The sequence below is a fragment of the Notolabrus celidotus genome, chromosome 5 (genome assembly GCF_009762535.1).
Source record: "Notolabrus celidotus isolate fNotCel1 chromosome 5, fNotCel1.pri, whole genome shotgun sequence".
In the NCBI taxonomy this organism is placed as follows: Eukaryota; Metazoa; Chordata; class Actinopteri; order Labriformes; family Labridae; genus Notolabrus; species Notolabrus celidotus.
Window position 1 is genome coordinate 5,215,274 of NC_048276.1, and position 27,998 is coordinate 5,243,271.

A 27,998-nucleotide genomic window follows, 5' to 3' on the forward strand; every position below is an offset into this window, starting at 1 on the left:
CGGCTGTGTAAGATGCTTGATTCTGATTGGTCAAGAACCCTTGACTATGGTTATTAACTATAAACTCACGCTTATTCCCTGTAAACTTGGGCAGAGACGTGGGCTTTAACTTGATGGTCTGTAATGGATAGCTGGGAGTTGAATGAGATGAAGTTGGTCTCTCTGCATCCTCTTTTATCTTTGTCACTATAAAGTCTGCCTTCCTGGAGACCAACTTTGGAACATACAGCTCCAACCCCTTGAAATGGCTCTGAAATTTCTTCTGATCATCTGGTGGGATCCATCGTTTCCACTGATCATATGTCTCTTTTGCAGATTTTACCAGCTTCTGCAGGTGACCAAGCATGTATTCATATGCTTCACAGTGTACACTTGGTTGCGCACTTGCAACACGTTCACACTCAGACCCTGTTACCTGAAGAACAACAGACAATTTTTCGTCCCCAAAGTTTAACCACAGAGTTGTTTGAATCAGGCCTTTGACCTCCTTCAATTTCACATCACACTCATTTGCAGTCCTTGTTAGGTCAGCTTTTTGCTGCTCAGTCAAAACAGCTTCTTCATCTGTGCCCAGCTCCGCCTCCAGCTCTGCAATGAGCACAGTTTCCACATTGTCATTTGCCTCCATGACCCTTTCAGCTTCCATTGCAATTTTATTGTAGCTGTCTTGTAGCTCCTCTTCAGTCATTTCTTTGTAGGTCCTTGTGATGCTGTTTACAAGATGAGAAAATGACCTCTTAGCAGTTGTCCTTTCAACTTTGAGTTGTTCAATTGTTTTATTGAAAGCTTGGTCGGACATTTTGGCTCTCTCCACAGGTTTTTTCCACAGAAGAGGGTGATTGTTTTCAACTTGATTGATTTGGGTTTGACTTGACATTCACTAACATTAAACAATGTTCAGTTAGCATGCTTAATCGTGCTAACCGCTCTCTCAGCCAACTGCAAGTCAACAATCATAATACAATAAATAAATAACACTGGGTGTACTTGTAAACAACCTTAGTTCACGTATTTAACTTCTAATGCAGTTTATGTGATTGAGTTATTGCCATGGGGATGAATTTGTTTGCATGTTTGGTTCTTATCTTGGGGTATCTATACCTCCGACCGGAAGGGAGAAGCTGAAACTCCCCTGAGAGTGGGTGTGATGTATCCATGCAGACCAGCCTGGTCAGGTACAGCTTGCTGCTCACCCATAATCTTTCCACAGATCTTAACAATTTTTCCCAATTTGTTCTTTTGTGTGATTTAAGCATGACCATACCAGCATACAATACAATGAAAGGATGCTTTCAATAAAAGATTTATAAATAAAATTGTAATTGTGTCTCAATTTCCTGAGATAATACACACGCTGATGTCCCTTTTAAAAATAGCATAAACACACGGGGTCCCAGGAGAGTGTCAGTCACCATCTCAATCTCCTCTCCTCTGATCCTACATGCTTATTCCTTTATTATTTCCATCTCATCTTCCATTCCTTCCAATTAGTTTAAAATTTGTGAAGGACTCTCCTGAGTCGTAGTACTAGAAACAGGAAATTATGTTGACCTGTCTGGTTTAATCAGAAACAAGAGTCTCTACCCTTTCTGTTTCCTGAAATATTGTTCTGTTTTTCCCCTCAGGGCCACCGTACCAGTTTATTTAATTCTCTCAAGATAGCAGAGCTTGCTTTCACTATAGACTGTATAAAAAATCGACGTAGTATCCATGATGTCACCCATCTGTTCCTGAAGTGCTGTTTTGAAAGCAATCGTTGGAAGGTGCCATATTGGAAATGCTGAACTCAAACTAACTTTGTCCGAGCTAGTGTGAGGTAAAGAGGCGACCTTTAGTCTCCTCGTTAACAGCTACAGTGTGCCCACCTGTCAATCAAGTCAGCCATGCCCTTATTTGGGCAAAACTCGTAATTTTAATATTTTGGAAAATACAGAGTTGTAAAAGATTCATCCCCCTGTACAGTGTGTGCAGATCAAGCGGCAACCTCCTGTCTAAAAATATGAGTCAATGCGGAAGTGTTAAAAGCTGCAGTTCATCGAGGATCCGCTTGAGGCTGGCTCCGGAAGTACCGGAAGTCACATACACATGAATGGGGAAAAGACGATCTTTGCAGCGTTAATAAACATGTTTACAGCCTGGTACAAAAGATGAGTGTAGTCTGAATAGCTAATTTCTCGATGTCCTCTCACTGTGAGGGGGGTGAATTTTTTTCTAATTTGGTAATTTAGAAGATATTGAGATTACTAGTCTTCCAATGAGAGGCACAGCTGCCTGCAGGAACACTGCAGCTGTTGGCTAGGAGGCTCAAAGCCCGCCTCTTTACGTCACACTGGCTCGACAGAAGCAATATGGCTGCCGCAGCCGATTGGTCTCAAAACAGCTCTTCAGAAACAGATGGGTGCAACACGGATCCTACGTCCATATTTTTTACAGTCTATGGTGCAGATAGAGAAATTAGCCACTCAGACCTAAACCTTTTTTTGAACCAGGCTGTAAACACGTTTATTTCTGCTGTAAAGATCGTCTTCTTTGAATGGGTGTGTATGTGGTTTCCGGTGTTCCTGCAGCCAGCCTCTAGTGGACGCTCCAGGAACTGCAGTTTATAACACTTCAGCATGGGGCTTCATAGGTTGCTGCTTGTTTTCCTGTCATCATGAATTCATTTTCTGGGGATCTAGAAAACAAGACTACAGGCCAGACCTCCATGTTGCAAATGCTCACAGTAATGCTGTAAATTATGTCTAATGCTATGTTTCTTTGGTGCATATGTAACAACGTGGATACGAGTTATGATCATGTGACAATAAGTGAGGACCTAACAACTGCAATTAAGTTGTTACCACAGGGAGATAGAGAGAATAGAAATGCATATGCAACTATTTTTTATGTTGCAACCTAATATCTTCTGCAAATCCAGACCCTAAACTCCTGACAGATATATAAAAAGCCCATTTATTTACATGGATTTAATCATTAAGGCCAACATGAACAGAAGGAGGTCTTCTTTGACATCCAGGATCACAAGGATGAGTTATTTGACGTGTCTTCTGCAGGACAGCAAACAGCTTCTCTGAACACAAAACAGCAGACGTGTCAACATGCATAACCATCAGGTCATCAGTCTGAAGTCAATCATTCACTGCCCTCAAGGAAACCAAGCCGTGCACTCCTCCTTTGTTCACTCTTTCTGCACTCCTCTCTCGGTCACCTTGTAATCATGCCTTTCTTCCTCTCAAAGCCTTCTTCTTCTTCTTCTTCCCCAGAGATGAGGGAGAGGATGCTGCCTGCTGAGCCCTGCCAATGCTGAGAGGAAGAGTGGAAGGGAAGGGAAGGAGGAAAGGAGGCAGGAAGGAGGGGGGAGGAGAGGAAAAGGAGAGAGAGGGGCTAGTGGATGTAGCTCTAGCTGTGGGCCGGGGGGAGAGCTACCTAGCCCGGGCTGCTCTGCTGAAACATCCATGGGTGGCTGTGTGGGGAGCCACCACGACTCCTCGGGCAGCTTGAACGAGAACTCGGACGGCACTGGAGGTAACTTATGGACGTGTTTGAGTGTGTTGTTGTTTCTGCAGGGGGAGGGAGGGAGGTGGGGGGTCCTCTGGGCTGACTGCATGTTGTCCTGGCTGGAGGTCTCTTCCCTTTATACCCGAGCCAGACAGAGCCGCAGACACACAGCAGCTCTCCCGGGTTATCTCCCTCCACACAGCGGGCCTTGGAGCGACACAGGGCGGCTCGACGCCTCTTCATAGGGGGGGGGGGGGAGATATCCACGGAGAGACGCTTCTTCCTCCCTTTGTTCTGAAGTGTTCTCTGAGCTAGCACAGTTAGCATGCTAGCTCCTCTGCAGAACAGATATGGGTCAGACACAGAGAGGGAGAAGAAGCTGAGGGATCCTGATTTAAATCACCTCCACACTCCTGCTTTCAGGATCATTGTCAGGCTCTTGTTTTTATTGACTGTGTTGTATAATAAGGTGTTTACTGCTGGGAGGGAGGAGGAGGTGTCACAACTTGAAGGGTGCTTGTGCTTTATGATAAGAGCCGTGTTTATTACAGGCTGATAAAGGCTGGAGGAGACACCATGCAATCCACAGCCTGTGACAAAAACAGATTTTTAATAGATTTAACACATTTTATTTACAGAGCCATACACAGAAATGCATTGGAAATCTGTGTTCATATTGACATTTATTTATTAAATTTTTATAATTTATTTTTTAACCTTGGACTCAGAAATTTGCAAACATATTTGACTGAAATTATGAAGCCCTGTGGGCAGTGGTGTGTCCAGAGGGGTGGCCAAGGGTGGCACTGGCACCCCTTGAAATCCAGTTGGCCACCCCAGGTAGAGATTAGGGATGCACCGATCCTACTTTTTAGGTCCTGATACCGATATCAATACCTGGGCTTTGGTATCTGCCGATACCGATACTAGCCGATCCGATCATGGTATTGATTTAACGATCTCTATTCCTTAATGTGAGGATAGAATCATGTTTTGGCAACTTCAGGCTCTTTTCTAACTTGATGATGAACTGTACCTGGGTTCCAAGTTGTAGTGACTATCCTGACCGGATTTTAGTCACTGTCTGGGTGTGGGAGTGAGGTGATTTTGACGCGCTTCTAAAAGAATCCATTGTCCAATCTGAGGTTATTGTCGCGTTATTTCTTGCCGTTTATTGTTCCAAAACATAAACAGGTAAAACAACTTACTTTGATGGTGATAGGCGTGATGAAAACAAATGTGTGGTATAAGACGAGCGGTAAAAACCGCGTGCTCTTCCCGTTCCCAAGATCACTACTTCCCCTGTGCCCCATTTACTTAGTATTTACTTGCCCGTTTACCTGAAGTGCCCCTTGTGGTGATTGTGTGAGTAACAAAACAAAAAACAAAAACAACATAGGTAAAAATGGCTCATACACAAGTGCTAAACCAGAGGCTGGAATCCCTTCATTTCAAGGATCCGGAACAATTAGATCCAATAACCTGTCTTGTTTTTTCACACTTTGAATCCATTAATGGAAGGACGTAAACTTCTTCCTTTGGGTTCCCATTTCAGCGCCATCCATCAAAACATTACCGCTGCACATGTTGCAAGTTTCCGGTGGAGTTGTTAGCAAAAAGAAGCGTGACATGCAGCTAAACTGCAGAGCCTCTGTAGTTATCCTCCATCATGCTCCACCGGGCACAAATGCACAGACCGGCTGGCGCTGATGACGTAGGAGACGCACATGGCTGTTATAAACACAGAAAAGCATAGAACTGAGATGAATAGATCTGCCATATGGATCGGCACTATATATCGGCCCTTTGTCACCGATATCCGATCTAGCTTTTTGAGTCCGATCTAGCCAATATTCGATACCAGGATCGGATCGGTGCATCCCTAGTAGAGGTGGGTACCTTTCACATTTGAACCGATACCCGGTACGTGGGAATCGGTACCGGTACTCAACATTACCAATTTTCGGTACTTTTGTGTGTTTATGTGGTAATAAATGTTAATTTAAAAAAAAATTTAAAATCTCAAATTTTAAATTTAACATATTTATTTGATTTAACATGAAATGAACAGAAACAGGATTATATAGGTGATTAGATATATTAGCTGACACGTGCTCATGGTGTCTAATTGCTCTTTTGGGAGTTGATCAATGAACACACGTGAACGCCTGCGGACGGGGAAAAGTCAGTTCTCTGTCTCTTTATAATAACAGGACACACAACTTACTTGTTGGGCATTCACGCAGGGCATGGTAGTCGGAGCGAGAGGGTCAGTCTCAACCATAGACTGTGTAAAATAAACTTAATCCTCCTGCAGTTCATCGAGCGCCCACTAGAGGCTGGCTGCAGAAACACGTCTTCAATGACGATCTTCACAGCAGAAATAAACATGTTTACAGCCTGGTTCAAAAAACAGTTTATGTCGGATTAGTTAATTTCTCTATCAGCACACACTGTACGGGAATGCTTTTTTGTATTACTCAGTATTTTCGAAGATATTAAATTTACGAGTTTTGCCCAAATAAGGGCATGCCTGACTTGATTGACAGGCGGGCACCCTGTAGCTGTTATCTAAGAGGCTAAAGGCCACCCCTTTACCTCACACTAGCTCGGATAAAGTTAGGTTGAGTTCAGCATTTTCAATATGGCACCCACCGATGATTGGCTTCAAAACAGAGCTTCGGGAACAGATGTGTGATGTCTCGGATATCTATACTCACTATTCCCACATTAATGCTATTATACAGCATTTTTAATAATTGTTGAATTGCAAAGTTATCACTTCATAATGCATCAAGATATCTGATTAACTGAGGACTTCAATAGGCCCATGAAAGCTCAAGGGCAGGATTATAGTCATTAGTGCCTCCTAGGAGTCCTAAGGTAGTGATGAGGTGAACCAAATTGCAAAGGCTTTGTTTTTTAAATTAAAATAATGTTGGCGATACCACAATTTCATTGCATGAGTCAATATGACAATAAATTTGTGCATGGACATTTTGTCCTAACGTTCTGTATTTTACCAGGAAATTTCCTTTGAGATACAAAGTCTCTTTTACAAGGTTGTAAAAGAAGAACAAACCACAAAAAGGAGTAGTTGCAAAATTCAATAAATTAGCATATGTGTTTTTTTGTCATCCTATACAAACACAAACATCCACGGTTCAAACATTTATTTATTTATCTATAAAATGTGATGCAAGAATGTCATCGTATTTGACCTAAATCTTAAAAACCAGATTTTTTTATCCAAAATTTTATGATGTAACAGAAACCATAAATTAGTTCATCGTTAAAGCCATCCCACAAAAATGATGCAACCTCTGCTCAGGATTCAAGCAGGTCGATCAATAGTGGATAAATTGGTGATTCAATCCTTGGCTCCAGCAGTCTGCATCTCAGAGTGTCTCTAGACTCTGGACCGCAGGTTGTTCTCTTCAGTCTGTTACATGATATTAAGCCATGACAGTATTGTTAGTGTGTGAAAATATGTGACAGGCTGAATGCTGAAATGTGGTGTGAAGGGTTCAGAGTGGCCTGAAGATTAGAGGAGTGCTGTGTAAGTGCAGTCCATTACGTCTTGTGGGCGTGGGCTGGCAGACACATGCATAGAGTTCCCTCCTGGGGAGACACTGACTGTGCATTTAGCAGAAACAGAAACATCTATCAAATGCAAAGCATGGAATTACATTGGGGATGTTGCGTTGAGAAAGTATGCAGCTTCCTGTCTGCAGGGTTTTTATCAGGGTGGAATAACTTTGTACAGAAGTTTCCTGGATGCCGGAGCAGGGGACTGAGAATCAGGGAGAGTTATTTTAATCACAGTCTGGGACATAAAGCTGGGTTACGGGGTCGGGACAGAGAATTCTAAGATGCTGCGATGTACCTCAGTTTAATTAATGCCTTTCCTTTTGGCTCCACATCTGTCAGGACACCTGTGTGACTATCTCCCCAGCGTCCTACCTGTCTGGATGTCACATAAACAGGTTTCAGTGTTCCTTTTATTGAAAAGGAGAGTGTGTGTGTGCGTCTGTGTTTGTGTAACAGGAAGCTCTGCGGTGTTAAAACAGATATACATAGGCAGCTGTTACCTGACACTTTGATGATGACAGAGACGGAGCAGTTACACTTGAGCACATGTATCTGTTTTCACCAAAGCAGGTGTAATAACTCGATTTGCCGACTTAAAGCGTAAAATAAATCATCTTTCACACGCTCTGGCCCACATGCACCCCCGAGGATTATCAGGAATTACTAAAAGGCAGGAAAGTAGGCTATTGTGTAACGTAAATTATTCAATTATGAGCAGACAGATGAGCTGGAAAGTAGGCTAATGTAGAACACGCAGCCGAGCAGCCAAGTCAGCCATAACATTCACGTACACACAGGAATCAAGGCAGAAACTTGAAGCAGATCACTTGTACTGAACTGCATGTTGAACAGAATATTTCAAAACACTTTTATTTCTTTATTGAAAATTATTTATTTGAGTTTGAAGCCATCGTTATCCTGATCAACACTTGCACCTTTATAGAAAGAAAGAAACATACTTTATTAATCCCCATGGGGGAAATTCAATTTTTTCACTCGTGTTATTTTTTTGCACATGCTACACATGTTTTTGATATACATACAATTTCATGCACAAGCATGGAGTCAACATGCACTGAGAGAGAGATGTCAGAGTGAGGATGGTGCCATCAACCAGCGAACCTGAGCAGTTGGGGGTTCGATGCGTTGCTCAAGGGCACCTCAGCAGTGCCCAGGCAAGTGAACCAGCACCTCTCCAGTCACTAGTCCACTTGCCAAACTTCGTCCATGCTGGGACTCGAACCGGTTCCCGAGCCAGGTCCCTATGGACTGAGCTACTGCCGCCCCAATGTGTATGAAAAAAAGGATATTCCGAAGTGACTCCCAAGTTTGGTATTTACACCTTTTATTTAGAGAGGAGAGGGCAGAGGATAGAGCAGGACACTGGGAGAGACAGTGGGGGAATTACTTGCTGGACAGGGGACTGCAGGCTGGAACCGAACCCAGGCGGCCCGCTACATGGGCAGGCAACTCAACCATGAGGCTAAATCTGTGCCTTTTTAAATGGAAATTAAAATTCGGACCAGTCTGAAGGTAAGGGAACAAAAATTGAGCACAGTTTATGCACCACAGCTAAACACAGGATAACTGGGTATGCAGAGAGACAATGTCAAATTTGTTTGCAGTGATAACATTGGCAGAGCTAGCACCACCTGCCTTCAGTCCACCTGCTTGTGCTTATTATGTGTTGATCCGGTCGAATGGTTATATGCCAGTTTAGCCTGAAACAGCCTGCATTCAACTTTATTTCCATACTGCTGATTGTTGCCACACTACCACGAGATGTCATCTGCCATCTGTTCTTGTTTACATCCGGGTGGTAGAGCGATACACTCATCCGCTATAACATTAAGACCACCTGCCAAATATTGTGTAGGCCCTCCTCTCGCAACGTCAGGGCCAAAACACCCCGAGCTGATGAGTCATGGGCTCCAACAGACTTCTGAAGGTGTGCCCTGGTATCTGGCACCAAGACGGCTGTAAACATGTTTATTTCTGCTGTAAAGATCGGCTTCTTTGAATTGGTGTGTATGTGGTTTCTGGTACTTCCGGAGCCAGCCTCAAGTGGATCCTCGATGAACTGCAGTTTTTAGAGCTTCCGCATGGACTCATATTATTAGACCTGAGGTTGCTGCTTGGGGAAGACATGCAGTACATGGTCGGGGCCGGGAATTGAAATGGTGACCTCTGCGACGAGGGCTATAGCTCTGTATGTGGGGCGCTAAGACCACTAGGCCACCAGCACCCAGCACGTATTTCTAGAGACTAATGTTTTCTTCTTCTTTTTGTTGTTTAATGCAGTTAACATTCTTCTTCTCCTGTTACTTAATGTGGTTAGCAAACTGCTTGAATACGCTCTATAGCCACCTTCTGGCGGGAATAGTGTATTACAACCAGGCACCGGTGAAAACAATGAAATAATGTCCTTTAAAATGAGAAAATATTCACATTAACTCTTTGATTTTTAATAAGTGAACAAATATTCAATGTCCTGTCCTTATTTAGGTTTTTTTATGGCATTATAAACAAACCAACCTAATGAAGAGTGTAAACCGTCTGTCAGGTCGAGGTCTTGTTTACTGCAAACAGTCCATTGAAGGTCGGTGTTGTTGGTCTGTGTTGTGTGATCATCAGAGTACATGTGTACCAGCAGCAGGTGTAACTCAACACCTTGATCCGTCATCTCTGTCTCTGTTCCGTCACACACATACACACACACACACACACACACACACACACACACACACACACACACACACACACACACACACACACACAGGCTGTCCCTTACCTGTCGTCCCCTTCAGTGTGGATCCAGATGGTGTTATTATTTATCAGCCGTTCTGCTGCAGATGGAGCGCTGCGAGATGTTAGAGCTCTCACCTTTTTGCCGAGTTTAGCAACAAAACACATCAAGCTTCTGTTCTGCTTCATGTATTTTTCAGATCGATATTAACCCCTTCTTTTCCCTCTTTTTCCTCTACCCCATCCCTTCTTCTCATTTTGAATCTGTGTCCTCTTTTCTTCCTGCACCTTCACTCTTTCTTTATCATGCTCCACTTCATGTCTCCTAATTCCGTTATCTGGCTCATCCTTCTCATCCCATCTCTGTTGATCCCCCCTTTTCTTCCTTTCCTTTCCTATCATCCTCTCATTTACCCCTCCCTCACTCTCCTTCTTTAATGTCTTTTTTTGGCTTTCACTTCTGCTTCCTCTCCTGTCTTCCTCTCTTCATTCTTTCCTCTTCATCCCTCTCTTTCTCTGCCTCTCTTCTCCTCCCTCTTAGTGGCTCTAGGGCGTAACCAGCCCCTGAAGAGAGAGCGGCCTAAATGGAAAAGTGACTACCCGATGACTGAAGGCCAGCTGCGCAGCAAGAGAGATGAGTTCTGGGATACAGCGCCAGCGTTCGAGGGCCGGAAGGAGATCTGGGATGCGCTGCGGGCTGCGGCCAGCGCCTTTGAGAGCAACGACCACCTGCTGGCTCAGGCCATCCTGGATGGGGCCAGCATCACACTGCCGCACGGTAACACACATTTCCAAACTGGCAGATGTCTCACAGTGTTTGTGTAGCTCCCCATAAAATACAGCTGGGTGGACTTCATGTGGGACATTGCAGTCGATGATTATCCCAGAAAGAATTTAATCCCCTCCTGAAGCTCTCCAGAGGAAATCAAACGGTGGAAGTCAGCTGTGGAGAATCTCATTACAGCCAGAGTCTCATAGAAGGCTTCAGATCTCGTTTTGTGCTCGCTTTTATGTGCATGAACGTTTTTTCAAGGTGCAAAGATCTTGAGTTAGCTGTGAGATGATGAAAGCACTGAAGAGACAACAGAGAAATCAAGCAAGAGGCTGAAACAGAGCAACGACGATTCAAAGCTTATTTTGAATTTAAGTTATCTCAAGACAGCCAACATGAGGGGAAGTGAGGGATTCTGTTACAGAGCTGAATAAGTCTGCAGATTTAAGCATCATGCTAGTTCGTAGCAAATAAGAATGCTTATACAGCATGTAGTCCATAAAATGTGCAGTAACTTTTATAAAGTGAGCATGTGGAGTCCACCCATCACAGGTGAGGGACTCTTTTTGCAGACTTGAGGATGCACTCCACCTTTCCTCTTGTCTCAGCATAAAGAGCCTTTTTGATGATTTTGATGTGACTGGTACAACCCTTCACTCCTCTCACCCCTGTGCGACATCACCCTACTTCTATTTGGCCGCTGTGTGGAGTCATGAAGTCGTGATGCAGTGATTTAAAACAGCAGGGAAATCATTCAATCAGTCAATCTTTATGTATATAGCACCAAATCAACTCTAAGTTATATATTAACAAAGACCCAGGATAAGATCCAGTTCCATTTTACAGACAAGACTCAGTCTGATCTCATCTTAATCCACCATGAGCAGAGCACTTTGCAGCATTTAGCAAGTTACAGTGGCAAGGACAAACTTCCTTTAACAGGCAGAAACCTCCAGCAGGACCAGACTCATGTTAGACACACATCTGCTGAGACCGTGTTGGAGAGAGGGATAGAGGGAGATGAAGAGAGAGAGAGATGATAGTGGAGAGACGGAGAGTAGTAGTTGTAGCAGCTGGAGTCTGGCACATTCACAACAGCAGCGACACAGGATGTGCTAGATCAGTCGACTTATTGTTTGAATGTTGTTATCCTCATAGTTGGCACTTAACTTCCTAGTCGGTGAGAACCGATTGGCTGTCCATGTGAGTGCATCCTGAATTTTACAAGTAGAATTCAGCGATTGCATGTGCTAAATTAAAAACACTATGGTTCTAATGACTGTCTGATGATGCAGAGCACTTTGCAGAATTTAGCAAGTTACAGTGACAAGGACAAACTTCCTGTAACAGGCAGAAACCTCCAGCAGGACCAGACTCATGTTAGACACACATCTGCTGAGACCGTGTTGGAGAGAGGGATAGAGGGAGATGAAGAGAGAGAGAGATGATAGTGGTGAGACGGATAGTAGTTGTTGTAGCAGCTGGAGTCTGGCACGTCCACAGCAGCAGAGATCCAGAGGAACCTACGAGACAAGGGAGCTCAGGGACTCCAGAAAGGTCTATGGTTAGTAACTTTAATATGAGTGCTGCATTTTTTCAGTTAGAATATTGATGTTTAGTGCCACACAAGTTAGGACGAGCATTCATTGCTGTATGGAGATTTTCCCCCATGCCTACTACTTTTCGGCAATGCCAGTGAGCTATATCCCTAAACTTAACCTTTGGGCTTACTCGCAATTCACCCCCTTGCCAAAATCCTTGCCCTAAGCCTGACCACTTGGAATCTCAACCTTTACTCACATTTATGCAAAAGTGACATCACTGTCAAAGCAAATGGTTCTGACTCAGACAAAGAAAATAATACAGTCATAAAAAAACACCAAAAATCAAGGAACCCTAAACATGTTGATGGAAACTTCAGTTATTATCAGTAATCTAAACTGATATAATTGACATGCTATGATGCACATTTGCACACAGATAGTCTCAGACATACATGGACATGAAGAGGGGGTTAGACTCAGAAGTATTCACAGACTATAACACATGTCTTGTGTAACAGGAGTTAAAAGGCTAAAGGATGTAGAAGAGCTTGCTCAGGAAGTCTCGTTTATGTCCTCTTGGTTTCTTGTGTCATCTATAGTTTCATAAACAGGAAGTCAACTCTGCTGTACTCATCTTTGTTGGCGTGAGTGGCCTCTCCTGCCTTTGTTCAGCTTTCTCAAAAAAGGAACATTTGACATGAACCTGACGTCAAGCGTTTACAGGATTCAGTTAAAAGTAAAGAAAGATGCAGAACCTCTGAGTGATTGGTTTTTAGAGTTCAGACTTCAGCTGTGAGACATTTATTCTGTGGAGGGAATCGATGAATAATAAATGAAAAGGAGTGTGTCTTCAGCTTTCTGAAAGCAGAATTTAATGAGGTAATCACTCATCTAAGTATACCGAAGATAGTGCCTCCTCTGAAGCGTACAGGAGAGCTTCCACATGGAAGAAATCGATGAAATTGACAGGGCTCAGACGCAGGAACCTCAGTGTCTCCATACAGCAATTACCAGCTGCTCCAGTCCACGCTCTGTGTGTGGATGACTATCCTCCTCTTGATTTCTGTTTCATATCAGAGTCATGGACAGAGTCATTACTTACACTGGAAAAGGGAAAGGTTATCATCTTTTGGTAAGTTTTGTGCAGTACGATATCTGGTCCTGATGGCTCTCTGGGTTTCCCCCGTTTCTCCAGACTTTCATGGAGGAGGCCAGAAGTGTGTTTTTTATGTTAGTGGAAGTAAACCCGTTGATAAGCTGTATGACAGAACAGGCTGGGATAGTCAGCTGGGTAGATTTGAAACATCTTCATGTTGATGTAGTGTTTCCAAACCTGTATATCCCCACATTTTTGTGGATATTCTTTACTATAATGGGTAAAATGTATTATTTTTAGTTGACGTTTGTCATTCAACTTTTTTTATTACATTTTTTCAGTATTTCTTTGTTCACCACAAGTTAAAAAAATACATTTAAAGCTGGGGTTGGTAGTCTCGGAAAACTAGCATGAATTTGAATGTAGCATTTCCTCATGACTCCGTCTAACCCCTCCCCTCCTCCCTCAGAGCTCCTCCAAAACGACGCCCCCCCGCTCACATGCACGAGCGCCGCTGACTTGCGACCATATGATGGTGACTGATTCAAAACCGGTCCTCACCAAAACATTCTCATAGTGAAAGTTAAATACACAAACAAACATGGCTGCTGTTAGTACTCACAACTGTCATGCTAGCATTATCCAGTTGTACTGGTGACACGATATCAGGAGAAAAGTTATAACACATATATAATACTGTAACAACTCTACTGTTTGTTAAACGTGTCCAGTGTAGATGTTCTTAATTCCTACAGTGTTGACGGTCAGTGAAGGCATCAGGAGAGGTGTACAGTGTGTGAACTGGAGAGAGGAGAGACAAGAGGAGAAGTTCTTCATTCATTCAAACATTGATTGTTGTTTTGTTGGTTAGCGTGATCACGGCCGACAGTGACCGGTTCTTAAAACTCAACGTGTTCACGAATCGGCTCGTCATCCCTACAGCGTCTGGACGGACGCTACAATAAATATATATTTTCTGTAGGACTTACTGAACGTCATTAATTATTCTGCTTCTTGGTGAGAGCTTTTTAGACTCTGATCCGGACTACAGTCCTGAGCAAAGCACCTCATCAGGTCAGAGGGGACACGCCCGAGGTCGAGCGAGAGGGGCAGTAAATAGAGTCAGGGGAAGTAGAGGCAGGAGACGGGGACTTGGAGGAGTGCACGCCGGGGAAATGTACGCGCAGGAGGAGGGCAGAACGGCCGGACAGGATTTGATTGGTTTAAAATTTTGGCACCCAAAAAACGGTGATTGGTTGGTGTTTTCCCAGGTTTACTCCGGCTGTAGATAGCAGCTTTTCTTCACTCTTTTTTAAGAACACATTATATATTGATTACCATCAGGACATAAAGATCATTTTAACCAGTATGACAAAAAGTGGATCTAAATCTGATTACCAACCCCAGCTTTAAGTAATACAAAACATACAGTGAGAAGAAAAATTTAATAAATACAAAAATAAAAATAAAACTAATAAAGAAATAATAATAATTAACAGTACAAACAAAAAAGAAGATAAAAATAAGATAACAAGGTAAATCATAATAATAATAATAATAATAATAATAAATATATTTAGTTAACTTAAAAAGAAAACCATTCTGGAGGACATCTCACGACCCCCCATTTGTGTCTCGTGACCCCCCAGGGGGTCCCAACCCACACTTTGGGAACCCCTACTCTATTCAATATGTTTTTAGTAAATCAGTTTTTGCCAAAGAAATCCTTCTGATTTCTAAAAATCCCCTGATTTTCATTTATTTCACATTTTAGAGCCTCTGGATTTTTTAAAAATAAAATCTTCCCCTCAGGATGAAATGTTTCCACTCTGGTGTTCCCCTGACTTTTCTCCTAGCAGCATCAAACTAACATTATAACACACTGAGCTGAGGTATTCATCTGAGGTGGGCGATAAAGCTTCAAAATTATGTCAGGATATCTCAAGAAAGTGTGAATATATTGATATATACGTAAGACAAATCTGTGACGAGACAAAAAGTCAACCTTAGTTTAGGATTTCCAATCAAATTTGGTTATCTGGTGCTGCACCCTCATAAAACGGAGCACACTGGATTGTGTAATCACAACATGTGTTGAAGAGGCACGTTAACAAGGATCCAAAACTGAGAGTGCGGCAACCAGCTGCACAACACTATCACAACAACTGGACTCTGATACGTGTAACAGTGTGCACAGGGATACAGAGCGAGGGAGATCCTTAACATATTGATCACAAACAGTGATTTTAGATTAAATATAAATGATTGATAGATACACATGGGCAGTGTGCCCGGGTGTAGGGAACTCTGCACTGGAGCAGCAGCAGGTTATGTGCTTGCCGTGGTGTCATGTGGATCAGATGCAGAAGGTTACACTCATGGGCCCCAGATCTCCAGTCCAAGTCAAGTCTCAATTCATGGTTTAGTGGGACTTAAAGGTGATGTGAGGAACTTTTGTTTTGTATCGATTCTGGCGCCCCCCTTGTGGACAAAGTGATACCTCTTATCTCTTGTCCTACACATGCAAAAGTAGTGTTTTCAACTAAAGCCTCATCCTGTTGTGTTCAACAGTCAACTTTATCAGGGAATGTGATTATTTTCCATGAAAACAGTCAAATAAAAGCTGTTTCTGAAGCAAGATGTCCATCATCTGGTCTGGCACCTACCCCCCCAGGGCGGTTTCAGGCATTCAAAATTACAACAGAGAAGGTGTCAGTGTTGCTGCTGATGGACTTGTTTGCTATTGAAGGTTATAAAGAGGCATCAGTATCATTTTCAGTCTGTTTCTCAGCCATTTCAAAACTCCTCACAGGGCCTTTAAGTGCTTCTAAAGTACACGTCTTAAACTCATAGACTGTATAATAAATGGACGTGGTATCTGTGACGTCACCCATCTGTTTTAAAGCCCTGTTTTGAAGCTGATCGACGGAGGGTGCCATATTGGAAATACTGAACTCAACCTAACTTCTGTGGAGCCATAGTGAGGTAAAGAGGCGGGGCTTTGAGGCCCCTCACTAACAGCTACAGTGTTCCCGCCTGTCTGTCAAATCAACTGGGCCTCTAATTATGCAAAACTAGTAATCTTAATATCTTCAACACTGCTGAGTTATGAAAAAATTCAATTCAAAGTTTGTTTCTGCTGTAAAGATCTTTTTTTCTGAATGGGTGTGTATGTGGTTTCCTGTGATTCTGCAGCCAGCCTCAAGTGGAAACTGCAGTTTTTAGCACTTCGGCATTGGCTTCATTTCTCGTGGCAGGAGGTCGCTGTCTCAAACTTGAGCCCTCATCTCTGATGAAGGCACATTATCCATTATACTTACAGTCACTGGAATGGACTCTGGTGTATTTAAATGCAATGCACCATAACAAATATTCTAACAATTAAAAAACAGAGCTATGGAATCTCAAGGTAGGGTTACATAGATTACACGAGAAGGCCAACAGTAAAAAACAATCCAATCTATCTGCGTTAACTTTGAGTAAAGTTGTGAACCAGCATCCTTTTCATTCATGCATATGCAGGCCTGCGTGCCGTATCCTTTCACTTCCCTTTTGGTACTTTAGGTCAGATCAGATCCTGCTTGGCTACAGCTGTGGATTCCCGGGTCTGATGTCACGTTACACTCATCCAGCTCTCTGACACAAAGAGCAACCACATCACTCAAGCATTTACAAACCACCATGTCATGCCTATTTCTCTTTTTGTACTTTCACCATTCCATTGACGGTTCGCTGGTTTTCCATATAGCCTTTGCATTGTTTCACCATCATAAGAAAAAAGTAACCATCTGTGCAGAATGTGAGGAAGTTTTGTATCACTTGTCTTAACAGCTCCTGATATATTTATATGTTATGACATGAAAATAAGGCCGCTAAAATGAGACTTATTTCAATTGTTAGGTCTGTGGAGTCACTGGAAGAAACTAGGTGAATTTATTGGAATGATCTTACCAAGCAGTCTCCGATCTTTGTCTGCAGCAGGAGAGAGACAGAAAAATGCTCGATTTAAACACTTAAAAGAATGAAGTCATGGGAGCACCTCAGTGATGCTGCATTAAGGCACAGTGCTCACCATCCCAGCACACTCACAATGATGAGGCTTCTATCTGGATGTCCATATGGTGCAGAGGTTATGATGAATACCTCAGCTTAGTGTGATATAATGTTAGTTTGATGCTGCTCGGAGAAAAGTCAGGGGAACCCCAGAGTGGAAACATTTCATCCTGAGGGGAAGATTTTAGTTTTAAAAAATCCAGAGGCTCTAAAATGTGAAATAGATGAAAATCAGGGGATCTTAGAAATCAGAAGGATTTCTTTGGCAAAAGCTGATTTACTAAAAACGTACTGAATAGAGAAGGGGTTCCAAAAGTGTGGGTTGGGACCACCTGGGGGGTCGCAAGACACAAATGGGGGGTCGTGAGATGTCCTCCAGAGTGGTTTTCTTTTTAAGTTATCTCAAAATATTTATTATTATTATTTGTTTATTTATCTTGTGTTCTTTTTTTTTATGATTTGAAATTTATTTGTTTTACAAAAATTCAAATAAAGACACAAATAATGACAATACACTAAAATTAAAAAATGTTTATAATAAAATATTATTATTATTATTATTATTTGTTTAATTACCTTGTTTCTTATGTTTTTTATTTTTATTTTTTTTGTATTTATTAATTTTTTCTTCTCTTAGTTGGTTTTGTATTACTTATATATACAATTTTAACTTGTGGTGAACAAAGAAATACTGTAAAAATTTAATAAAAGAAGTTGAATGACAAAAGTTATTTAAAAGTAGTAAATTTTACCATTAATAGTAAAAAATATCAACAAAATAGTAACTTATCTTTAAATAAAACCTTGAAAATAGAAAGTGTAATGAGTTTTCTGCCTTTCTTTGTTGCCAGATGACTCCTAAGTTTAGAGTTAGTGAACAGTTAATGATCAAAAGCATCAGTAGCAGCAGGTTCATTCATAACGGCACAGGAAACACAGACACATGCTCATATAGGTGTGCTAATTTTCTGCAGACCAGCTAAATGAAGCCACATTAAATCACTTTGAGGGACAGTGGGGGTTGCAAGTCTTTGGCATCTATATTTTGGGGGTCATGGGTTCAAAAGTTTGGGAACCCCTGCTTTATATGACTAGACTGGAGATGTTGATCTGCAGACATTCAAAGGGACTCTGTAAAGCATGAATGGGACCAGTTTGCTTCAGCTGTTGGTCAACATGTTTGCAGAATCAATTCACTGCATGCCTCACGTTTTCAGCCACAACATTTAAAACCTCTGTTTCTGTTAGGATGAAAACACCACTGACTGCAGCAACCGAACACCTTGCATGTAAAGAAACCGTTCCTGCCCCGATCATTAAATGTATCCACTGTAATCTGGAGCAAGGCCGTTCCTCCTATTTTGCAGGGATGTTAAATGAAACCTCACAACCAAAGGAATTAGCACCACCTGGTATCTATTAGCGTTCTGCAGCTGAGGTCGGGCCAGCTGGAGACGAACAAATAAACAAGAGGGATGTACAGACACAGAAAGTGAGATTTGAGGAGACTTTTCAATCTAAATCATGTTGATACATTCTCAGTGAACCACGTTCAAAAATGTTCTTGTATTTACATTCAGCCTTTGGCCCTTCAGAGGATATACGTGCGGTTTGTAGGTTTGAATTATTTATATATTTGAAGGAGAAAGAGAAAGTTAACTACAAGCATCACTCTCCCATGACCTTCACTATTTTAACCAATTACAACCATGACTGAAATGAACAGTGAAGCATCCTATGACCTACTGAAGCAAACAACACTAATAACTCAAAGGATCCTCTGGATCTCTGCCGTAGACGGCCTGCTGCTACAACTACTACTCTCTCTCTCTCTCTCTCTCTCTCTCTCTCTCTCTCTCTCTCTCTCTCTCTCCCTCCCTCTCCCTCTCTCTCCCTCTCTCTCTCTCTCTCTCTCACTCTCTCTCTCTCTCTCTCTCTCTCTCTCCCTCTCTCTCTCTCTCTCTCTCCCTCCCTCTCCCTCCCCCTCCCTCTCTCTCTCTCCTCTCTCCTCTCCTCTCTCTCTCTCTCTCTCCCTCTCTCTCTCTCTCTATCTCCCTCTCTCTCTCTCTCTCTCTCTCTCTAACTCCCTCTCTCTCTCTCTCTCTCTCTCTCTCCATCTCCATCTCCCTCTCTCTCTCTCTCTCTCTCACTCCCTCTCTCTCTCTCTCTCTCTCTCTCTATCTCCCTCTCTCTCTCTCTATCTCTCTCTCCCCCTCTCTCTCTCTCTCTCTCTCTCTCTCTCTCTCTCTCTCTAACTCTAACTCCCTCTCTCTCTCTCTATCTCCCTCTCTCTCTCTCTCTCTCTCTCTCTCTCTAAAATTCATAATTTTTTCACATTTAAATTTGCTTTATTGGCATGAACAAGAAGATATTATTGCCAAAGCACATAAATTCATACAGTACATTATATATATTCACAACCCACTACACTCACCATATATACATTAATCACACACCATATTAATTCTCTCTCTCTCTCTCTCTCTCTCTCTCTCTCCAACACGGTGTCAGCAGATGTGTGTCTAACATGAGTCTGGTCCTGCTGGAGGTTTCTGCCTGTTAAAGGAAGTTTGTCCTTGCCACTGTAACTTGCTAAATGCTGCAAAGTGCTCTGCTCATGGTGGATTAAGATGAGATCAGACTGAGTCCTGTCTGGAAGATGGGACTGGATCTGATCCGGTCTTGATGTTGGGTCTTTGTTAATAATAGATCACAGAGTACGGTCTAGACCTGCTCTGTTTGGAAAGAGTCTGAGGATAACGTTTGTTGGGATTTGGCGCTGTATAAATAAAGATTGATTGAAAGCACTAGAGTGAGATTTTTGGTAAAGGAATAACCTACAATATCAGTCTTGTCCACAGGGGGCGCCAAAATCAACACAGACTGAAAGTTCCTCACTGTAGCTTTAGGAGCCAAATCAAATGACCTTGATGGTGCCCCCTAGCTCTTCACTTGTTTAACAGAATACTGCTTTTCATATCAGTGCAGACAACTATTCTTTAAAACAAACTTTACAGGAAGTGACCCAACAAACTTTCTTTCTTTTGAAGAACTAAAAAAACTAAAAACACAATAGTTTAAAAACAAATTCAAGTTACAACTAAAGGTGATCTCAGTTTGACTTTATAGACTTATGAAATCTCTGAATGAAAGAGCTTTGACACTCATGTAAGCTTTTCGATGTGCTGAAATATCTGAGGTCAGACGTCTACACATTTTCTATCACTTTTCACACCAAGCGGTTTTTGGTGAGTGCTCCTGTTTTCGGGTGCTAAACACGTGTGACTTCAGAGTTCAGTTAAAAAAAGAAAGCAGAGCTCTGTCGTCACGCTTGTCTCCCCCTCTTGCTCTCACATGCACTCTGGTAGAGTCCTGAGGCACAGAATGAATCTCATGTCCTCACCTTGACCACAGATGCTGTCGTTTCGAGAGCAGAGAACGACTTCCTGTGGTCTCTGACTGACTCATCTCTGTCCCCCTCACCGCAAGACTCATTGTTGAAGGACTCGTGCTGACATTAAACTCATAATACAACGCAGGAGCGATGCGGTAACCTTTAGAGACAGTTTATAAGAAAGGACGAAGCAGGGGAGGTTTACCTATGCTTGTGTTAGGAGAATTCTCATGCTGATCTTTAGTTATTCTTTAATGCAGGGTGACATCATTACAGCGTGTTCAGAACTTTTCAGGGGGGAGATAATCTACCCCTGAACTAAATTAAGACCCTTGTTGATGCGGTCGAAACTCATGTAGTTCAGGGGTACAGTCCCTGCGGTCGAAAAACGCCTTAAGATCCAGTCCCATCTTACAGACAGGACTCAGTCTGATCTTAATCCACCATGAGCAGAGCACTTTGCAGCATTTAGCAAGTAATGGCTGGTTTATACTTCTGCGTTGAATCAACGGCGTACCCTACGCCAGGGGTCCGCGTAGCTCCCATACCTACGCCGATGCCTACGCACGTAGCTGACGTGCACCTCCTCCAAAATGTAACTACCCGTAGAGCCGACGCGGACCGCAAGCTCTGTGATTGGTCCGCTCGGCGGCTTTGTCTTTCCCGCATTTACAACACTTCCGGGATCCCGGTCATCGGCCGCACATCGGCCGTGTATTTCATCTCCTCCTCTCTATTCTTCATGTAATCATGTCTGTATGATAAACAGCAACATGTATCAGCTGTAGATTAACAGAACACGCTCTGAGACTCTGTGGAAAAGTAAACAGAGATCGTAGCAGGACCGGAAGCAGGTGGCCGGCTATCAGAGAGGCCGCACTGCCCTCAGGCGTTTCGGCGGAGAATTGCTGTGCGACACAGACACACCGACGCACAAGTATGTGGGGCTCATGTCCGCGTCAGCCCCTGACACAGAAGTATAAATCAGCCTTTACAGTGGCAAGGACAAACGTCCTTTAACAGGCAGAAACCTCCAGCAGGACCAGACTCATGTTAGACACACATCTGCTGAGACCGAGTTGGAGAGAGGGATAGAGGGAGATGAAGAGAGAGAGAGATGATAGTGGTGAGACAGATAGTAGTAGTAGTCAGTAGTAGCACTGAGCACCTCCTAAAGTCCCTGATCCCTGGGTGAAGTACCTGCGTTGGAAAAGTAGTCACATTCAGTGTTTTCATTTGAGGTGTGTAAGAAATTCCCCTTGAGGACCTTTGGCGTCCCCTTCTCTGAGTACCACCACATTAACTCTCTGTTTGCCTCCTCAGTGCCTCATCAATCCCTCTCTATCCTCCAACCTTTCACTTTGTGAATCACGGTTGACCCACAGTGACATAATGCCTTTAAATGTTCCCCTCCTACGGACACGTTCCCTTTCTCCTGCTTCAACATGGTTTTTCTCAGTCTTTGTTCTCCATTCAGCCAGACTCTCATTTCTCCATTCCAGCTTACTAGAGAATACATACATGACTGTCAGGTTTTTGGCTTTATGTGGAAAAATGATTCCCTGATGGGTTACCTGAAAATGTCACTTTAATTGTTCATTTTTTTAAAGTATTGGAACTTCCCTGTTAAAGTTTACCTGGTGAAGTAGACAGAAGAGTGAATGCATTCTCTCTGTATGAGTTTGTTGAATGATTCTCATGCTGTCACGTAGCATTGTTAGAGAGCGTGGTTAGCGTGGTGTTCAACTTTAGAGTAATCTCTATAAAAAGATTCTGCGTATGAATACAGAATTAGATGGCATGGTGTATAAATATTTGAATCTCGAAAGAAGTCTGTTTTTTTTCCTGTGGTCTCAGAAGTCTAGTCCACATGGGTTCCTGCAGGAAACTGGTCAGACTCACAAATCCCCTGAGATCCACATAGATGAAAGAAGGAATACAGTAATCTATCATTTAAAAAAAAAATGTCTGAAATATTTGAGATGAACACGAGGTACTTGTGCTGAAAGAAAGGATGAGCACTCAGTGAAGAAGTTTAGTAGTCTACCACATGTCTCCTCATGTCCCCCAAAGCCTGAGATAGAAAGGACAGATGGGCAGTGAGAACCAGTTCATCACTGGGGTTATCAAGTGGGCTCCTCCCTTCACTGATGTTTCCTTTAAGGCTGATTTATACTTCTGCGTTGAATCAACGGCGTACCCTACGCGGGGGGTCCGCGTAGCTCCCATACCTACGCCGTGGCCTACGCACGTAGCTGACGTGCACCTCCTCCAAAATGTAACTCCCCGTAGAGCCGACGCAGACCGCAAGCTCTGTGATTGGTCCGCTCGGCGGCTTTGTCTTTCCCGCATTTACAACACTTCCGGGATCCCGGACATCGGCCGCACATCGGCCGTGTATTTCATCTCCTCCTCTCTATTCTTCATGTAATCATGTCTGTATGATAAACAGCAACATGTATCAGCTGTAGATTAACAGAACACGCTCTGAGACTCTGTGGAAAAGTAAACAGAGATCGTAGCGGGACCGGAAGCAGGTGGCCGGCTATCAGAGAGACCACACTGCCCTCAGGCGTTTCGGCAGAGAATTGCTGCGCGACACGGACACACCGACGCACAAGTATGTGGTGCTCATGTCCCCGTCAGCCCCTGCTGCGTAGGGGAGACGCAGAAGTATATATCAGCCTTTAGTTAGGCCCACGACACCCTCAGATACCCCTTTTCGACCATGCCCGTATGCCCAACATCTAATTGCAGATCCAATATCAGGTTAATCCCATAACGCCATACCTTGTCAGAAAATATCTAATTTAAAATGTGACATTAAACAAACATAAGCATGGAAACATAAAACATTTTAAAATCTAAGATCAAGAAAGAAAGAAAGTAGAATTAGTTACGAAACTTCATTAAAACTCAGTTTGTTTAGAGAAATTAAAAGTTTGTAGTTACAGAAATAAGAACTAAGGTTTAAAAATGGGTTTGTATCCATTATTGAGCAGAGTAAGCAGCTAACAAGAGGAACGTTTTTAGTCTGGACTTAAAAGTGGTCAGAGTCTGGGTTTGTCTAATACTCTCTTGGAGCTTATTCCAGGTCTGTGCTGCATAATAACAAAAGGCTGCTTCTCCATGCTTCTTTGTTCTGACTCTTGGGACGGTCAGTAGGCCCGCCCCATATGTTCGTAGTGTCCTCGTGGGTTCATATGACACAAGCATGTCAAAGATGTATTTTGGCGCCGAGCCACAGAGAGACTTATAGACCAGCAGATAGACTTTAAAGGGGACATATGACGCTTTTTTCATCAATATATATTGGTCTAAGAGGTCCCAAAAACATGTATTTAAAGTTTATGTTCAAAAAAACACTTTGAAATCAGATTTTGGCATGCCTGAAAAGTCCTCTTCTTCATTCCTCATCAGAACAGTCTGTTTTCCCTCTGACCACGCCCCCTCAGGAAGTGGATGTGCCTCGGCTCTCCAGCACGTTGATCTAATGTTTACATGTTGGCTGAATATACACGGCTGCTCAGAGATCACGTTACTTCAACCCTCTGAATCTGATCCTGACGGAGAGGCGCCTGTAGCAGGACCTTTCTGAAGGATTGGTCATAGATTTAGTGTTTCTTGTTGTTTTATTTGTCAGTATGTCGACGTGTGTCTTGGTACACAGCTACGAACATGTAGCTATGTGGCTATGCTAACTAGCGCTAGCACTTATCCATGATAAATCATCCACTAGATCTTCAAATCTGCAGACGTGGGGAGTAAAACCGACCTCTGCCAGAAAGGCAGCAGGATCTTTTATGAAGGATTGGTCACAGATTTAGTGTTTCTTGTTGTTTTATTTGTCAGTATGTCGACGTGTGTCTTGGTACACAGCTACAGCTACAGCTACAGCTATGAACATATAGCTATGTGGCTATGCTAATTAGCGCTAGCACTTATCCATGACAAATAAAAATCATCCACTATATCTTCAAATCTGCAGACGTGGGGAGTAAAACCGACCTTTGTGTTTATTAAGACAGCCTACAACTAGCATGCCTCCCTCCTAAGCTCCTTGTTAGCACATATTTGTGCAGGTAATGAAAAACGGAGGAGGGATTCAGTATTATTTTATACAGTCTATGGGCTGAACAAGCTCCGAGCTCTGACTCCGTGACAGACCGGATATTGTTGTTACGTAACAAAAACACGGAAGTCTGAAACGGCTCGTTTCACACACATTTACAGAAAGGTGGAGAAATCAAAACAGGGACAGAATGGATTCTTTTCATTCTTGGGGGGTTTGTAGACATGCCAGGGACACATATTTCAGGTAAAGAACCATTAAAAAGTCAATTTTGCATGATATGTCACCTTTAAACTCTATCCTCTGATTGACAGGAAGCCAGTGCAAGGATTTTAAAACTGGAGTAATGCGGTCATACTTTTTAGTTTTTCTCAGGACTCGTGCAGCAGCATTTTGAATACGCTGAAGTTGCCCTGATCAAAAACACAAACCAAACGTGTTTCCACCATCGTCCTGCAGCGACAAAATAAAAGAGACTAATGTATTCCAAGGCAAAGCAGTGGTCGGCCGAGGAGACAAGCTGCCGTTGTCCGCCATTGTTGTTGTTGTGAGGGAAAGTTGGCGCTAGCGCTGCTGGGACAAGCTGTCACGTAAATCTGACGTCATGACGTGCCTCTTTCACGAGCTCCAGCAGGCGGGAAAACAAACGGGTGCCGTGTTGGTTCGCATGTTCAACCAGCTCCGAACCAGCGCGAGCAACACCCTGGAAATACAACCCAGTTCGCGTTGGTGGAAAAGAGGTATGAGAGGCTGAACAGTAGGGATGCACCGATCCGACTTTTTAGGTCCCGATATCGATACCTGGGCTTTGGTATCTGCCGATACCGATACAAGCCGATCAGATCCTGGTATTGATTTAACGATCTCTATTCCTTAATGTGAGGATAGAATCATGTTTAGGCAACTTCAGGCTCTTTTCTGACTTGATGGTGAACTGTACCTGGGTTCCAAGTGCTAACCCAGAGGCTGGAAATGTCAAGGATCTGGAACAATTAGATCCAATAACCTGTCCGTGTTTTCACACTTTGAATCCATTAATAGAAGGTATCTTACTTCTCTACAGTCAGCTACAGCTGAAGTAAACTTCCTCCTTTGGGCTTCCATTGTATTCCATCGAAACATTACCGCTGCACATGTTGCAAGTTTCCGGCGGCGTTGTTAGCAAAAGAACTGTGACATGGCCTTAAACTGCAGAGCCTCTGTAGTTATCCTCCATCATGCTCCACCAGCCATGTGCGTCTCCTACGCTGATGACGTAGGAGACGCACATGGCTGTTGTAAACACAGAAAAGCATAGAACTGAGATGAATAGATCTGCCATATGGATCAGCACTATATATCGGCCCTTTGTCACTGATATCCGATCTAGCTTTTTTAGCCCGATCTGGCTGATCTCCGATACCAGGATCAGATCAGTGCATCCCTACTAAACAGTGAAGTCTGGTGGTCCAGAGAAACCCTCCTCCATGCCAGCTCCCATCGTCCATCATATCAACCAGCAGAAACCCCACTTTAGTAACATAACCCATACAGCATACATGCAAGCTCCAGGAAGTGACAACACTGATGCTACCTACTCTAGCACCCGGCCCCTAGCAGCCCCCACCCCTCAACACACAACAAGAGTCTGCAGCTAGATGTTAGAGGACAGGGGGGAACATGTATAAATATATAAGAATGAATATCCAGGTGTTGACACTCTCTGCTCTTCTTCCAGGAGCTCTGACTGAATGTTATGATGAACTGGGGAATCGATACCAGCTGCCAGTCTACTGCCTCTCCCCTCCCATCAACATGATCGAGGAGCGCTCCGAGGAGCCCGACGGTTCAGATCCAGACTCCAGCGCTGCGGATCCGTCCACGGGCAGCGCCAGCGACCCCAGCTCAGGAGGAGAGTGCCAGCTGCGGCTCCGGCTCTCCACGGGTCGGGACCTGCGGCTTGCCGTCCGTTCCTCGGACACGGTGGGAATGATGAAGCGTCGTCTGCAGAGTCAGGAGGGCGTGCCCGCCCCAACCCAGCGCTGGTTTTTCTCAGGTCGGCCTCTGACAGACAGGCTGCGCTTGGACCAACTCAACATCTCCAGGGACTATGTGGTTCAGGTGATCCTCAGCCAGCCGCCACAGCCAGAGCCGCTGTCAACGGCAGGACAAACGCCAGAGGCCTCAGGGCCGGAGGAGGGGGTGGCCACGCTGTCGCAGGAACCGACACCTGTGGAGAATTAACTTCCCACATCCCGACAGCCTGGAGGTGTGAATACCAACAGGCTGGAGGATAAACGGAGGATAACAAGGGAGAAAAAAAGGATGAAAGTTGATTCTGACTTTTCTTTTAATTTGCACTCTCCTCTCTTCTTTCTTCTCCTCTTCTTCTCTTCTTCTCTTCCCGACTCTTCTCTTCTCTTGATTTCTCTCTTCTTGGCAAGCTGCTTTTGCGAGAAGGTCTTTCTTCGTCGGCTGTCTGCTGGAGCGACAGGACTCTTGAATTGAGAAAAGACTCTTCCTTTTTGGTTTTACACGTCAAAATTTTGACCTTTTTGAAGTCTTTTTAACTGTTCCTATGGAAACCAAACAACAAAAACAGAACTATGTCGGATGGCTTAAAGGGTTTTCTTAGCAACACTGATGTTGGAATGTTTCTGTGTTTCCATCCTGCTCTCTAAAGCTGGCAAAGGTCACCAGACTTCTGTTCATGAGGCGACAGGGTTAATTATTCACTTCATCACACGCAGCGTTTCAGCCTGAGCAGTTTCTACAGGAAGGATTAAAGATACTCAACAATCACTCTTAGCTGTACGTGAATCAAATCAAGGTCCACTTCCTCACGTTAGGACTCAGTCAGTGTGCTCACCGCCGTACAGACAGGTTGGTGTTAGCTTGTTAGCAAACAGATGCGTCCTCGTGTTGATGAGAGGTTTCAGTCAGACAATGTTTTACCGAGCTTTACTCCACTCTGCTTCACAGAACAATCAGAGCAATCATGTAATTATCATCAAATAGTCAGCCTGTGTGTGTGCGTGTGAAGACGTGTGTGTGTGTGTGTGTGTGTGTGAGTGGGTGTTCATATATGTTAAAGACACAACTACACTATTCATGTTGGAAAAGGATGGAACATCGGAAACACAGTCGCATATTTTGATTAAAAATAGAATGTTTTTAATTAAAATTGATCATTGTTTCTACTCTCTCGTCTCTGCCTCGCTTTGTGACTCGAGTGATGTCGTGTTTTCTTGTAG

At 43.4% G+C, this 27,998-nt stretch overlaps 1 protein-coding gene across 1 annotated transcript; it reads left to right on the forward strand.

Annotated features, from left to right (window-relative positions):
- The first annotated feature begins 3,353 nt into the window (after positions 1 to 3,353).
- On the forward strand, positions 3,354 to 27,546 carry ubtd2 (ubiquitin domain containing 2). The gene is made up of 3 exons (XM_034684556.1): positions 3,354 to 3,525; positions 10,376 to 10,612; positions 26,483 to 27,546. The coding sequence occupies exons 1-3, from the start codon at positions 3,456 to 3,458 to the stop codon at positions 26,986 to 26,988; spliced, it is 813 nt and encodes a 270-aa protein (XP_034540447.1). The 5' UTR covers positions 3,354 to 3,455; the 3' UTR covers positions 26,989 to 27,546.
- The last annotated feature ends 452 nt before the right edge of the window (positions 27,547 to 27,998 follow it).

Coding starts and splice junctions, on each gene's coding strand:
- ubtd2 (XM_034684556.1), top strand. CDS start 3,456: ATGGGTGGCTGTGTGGGGAGCCACCACGACTCCTCGGGCAGCTTGAAC. Junction 3,526..10,375: donor GAACTCGGACGGCACTGGAG/GTAACTTATGGA, acceptor CCTCCCTCTTAG/TGGCTCTAGGGCGTAACCAG. Junction 10,613..26,482: donor CAGCATCACACTGCCGCACG/GTAACACACATT, acceptor CTCTTCTTCCAG/GAGCTCTGACTGAATGTTAT.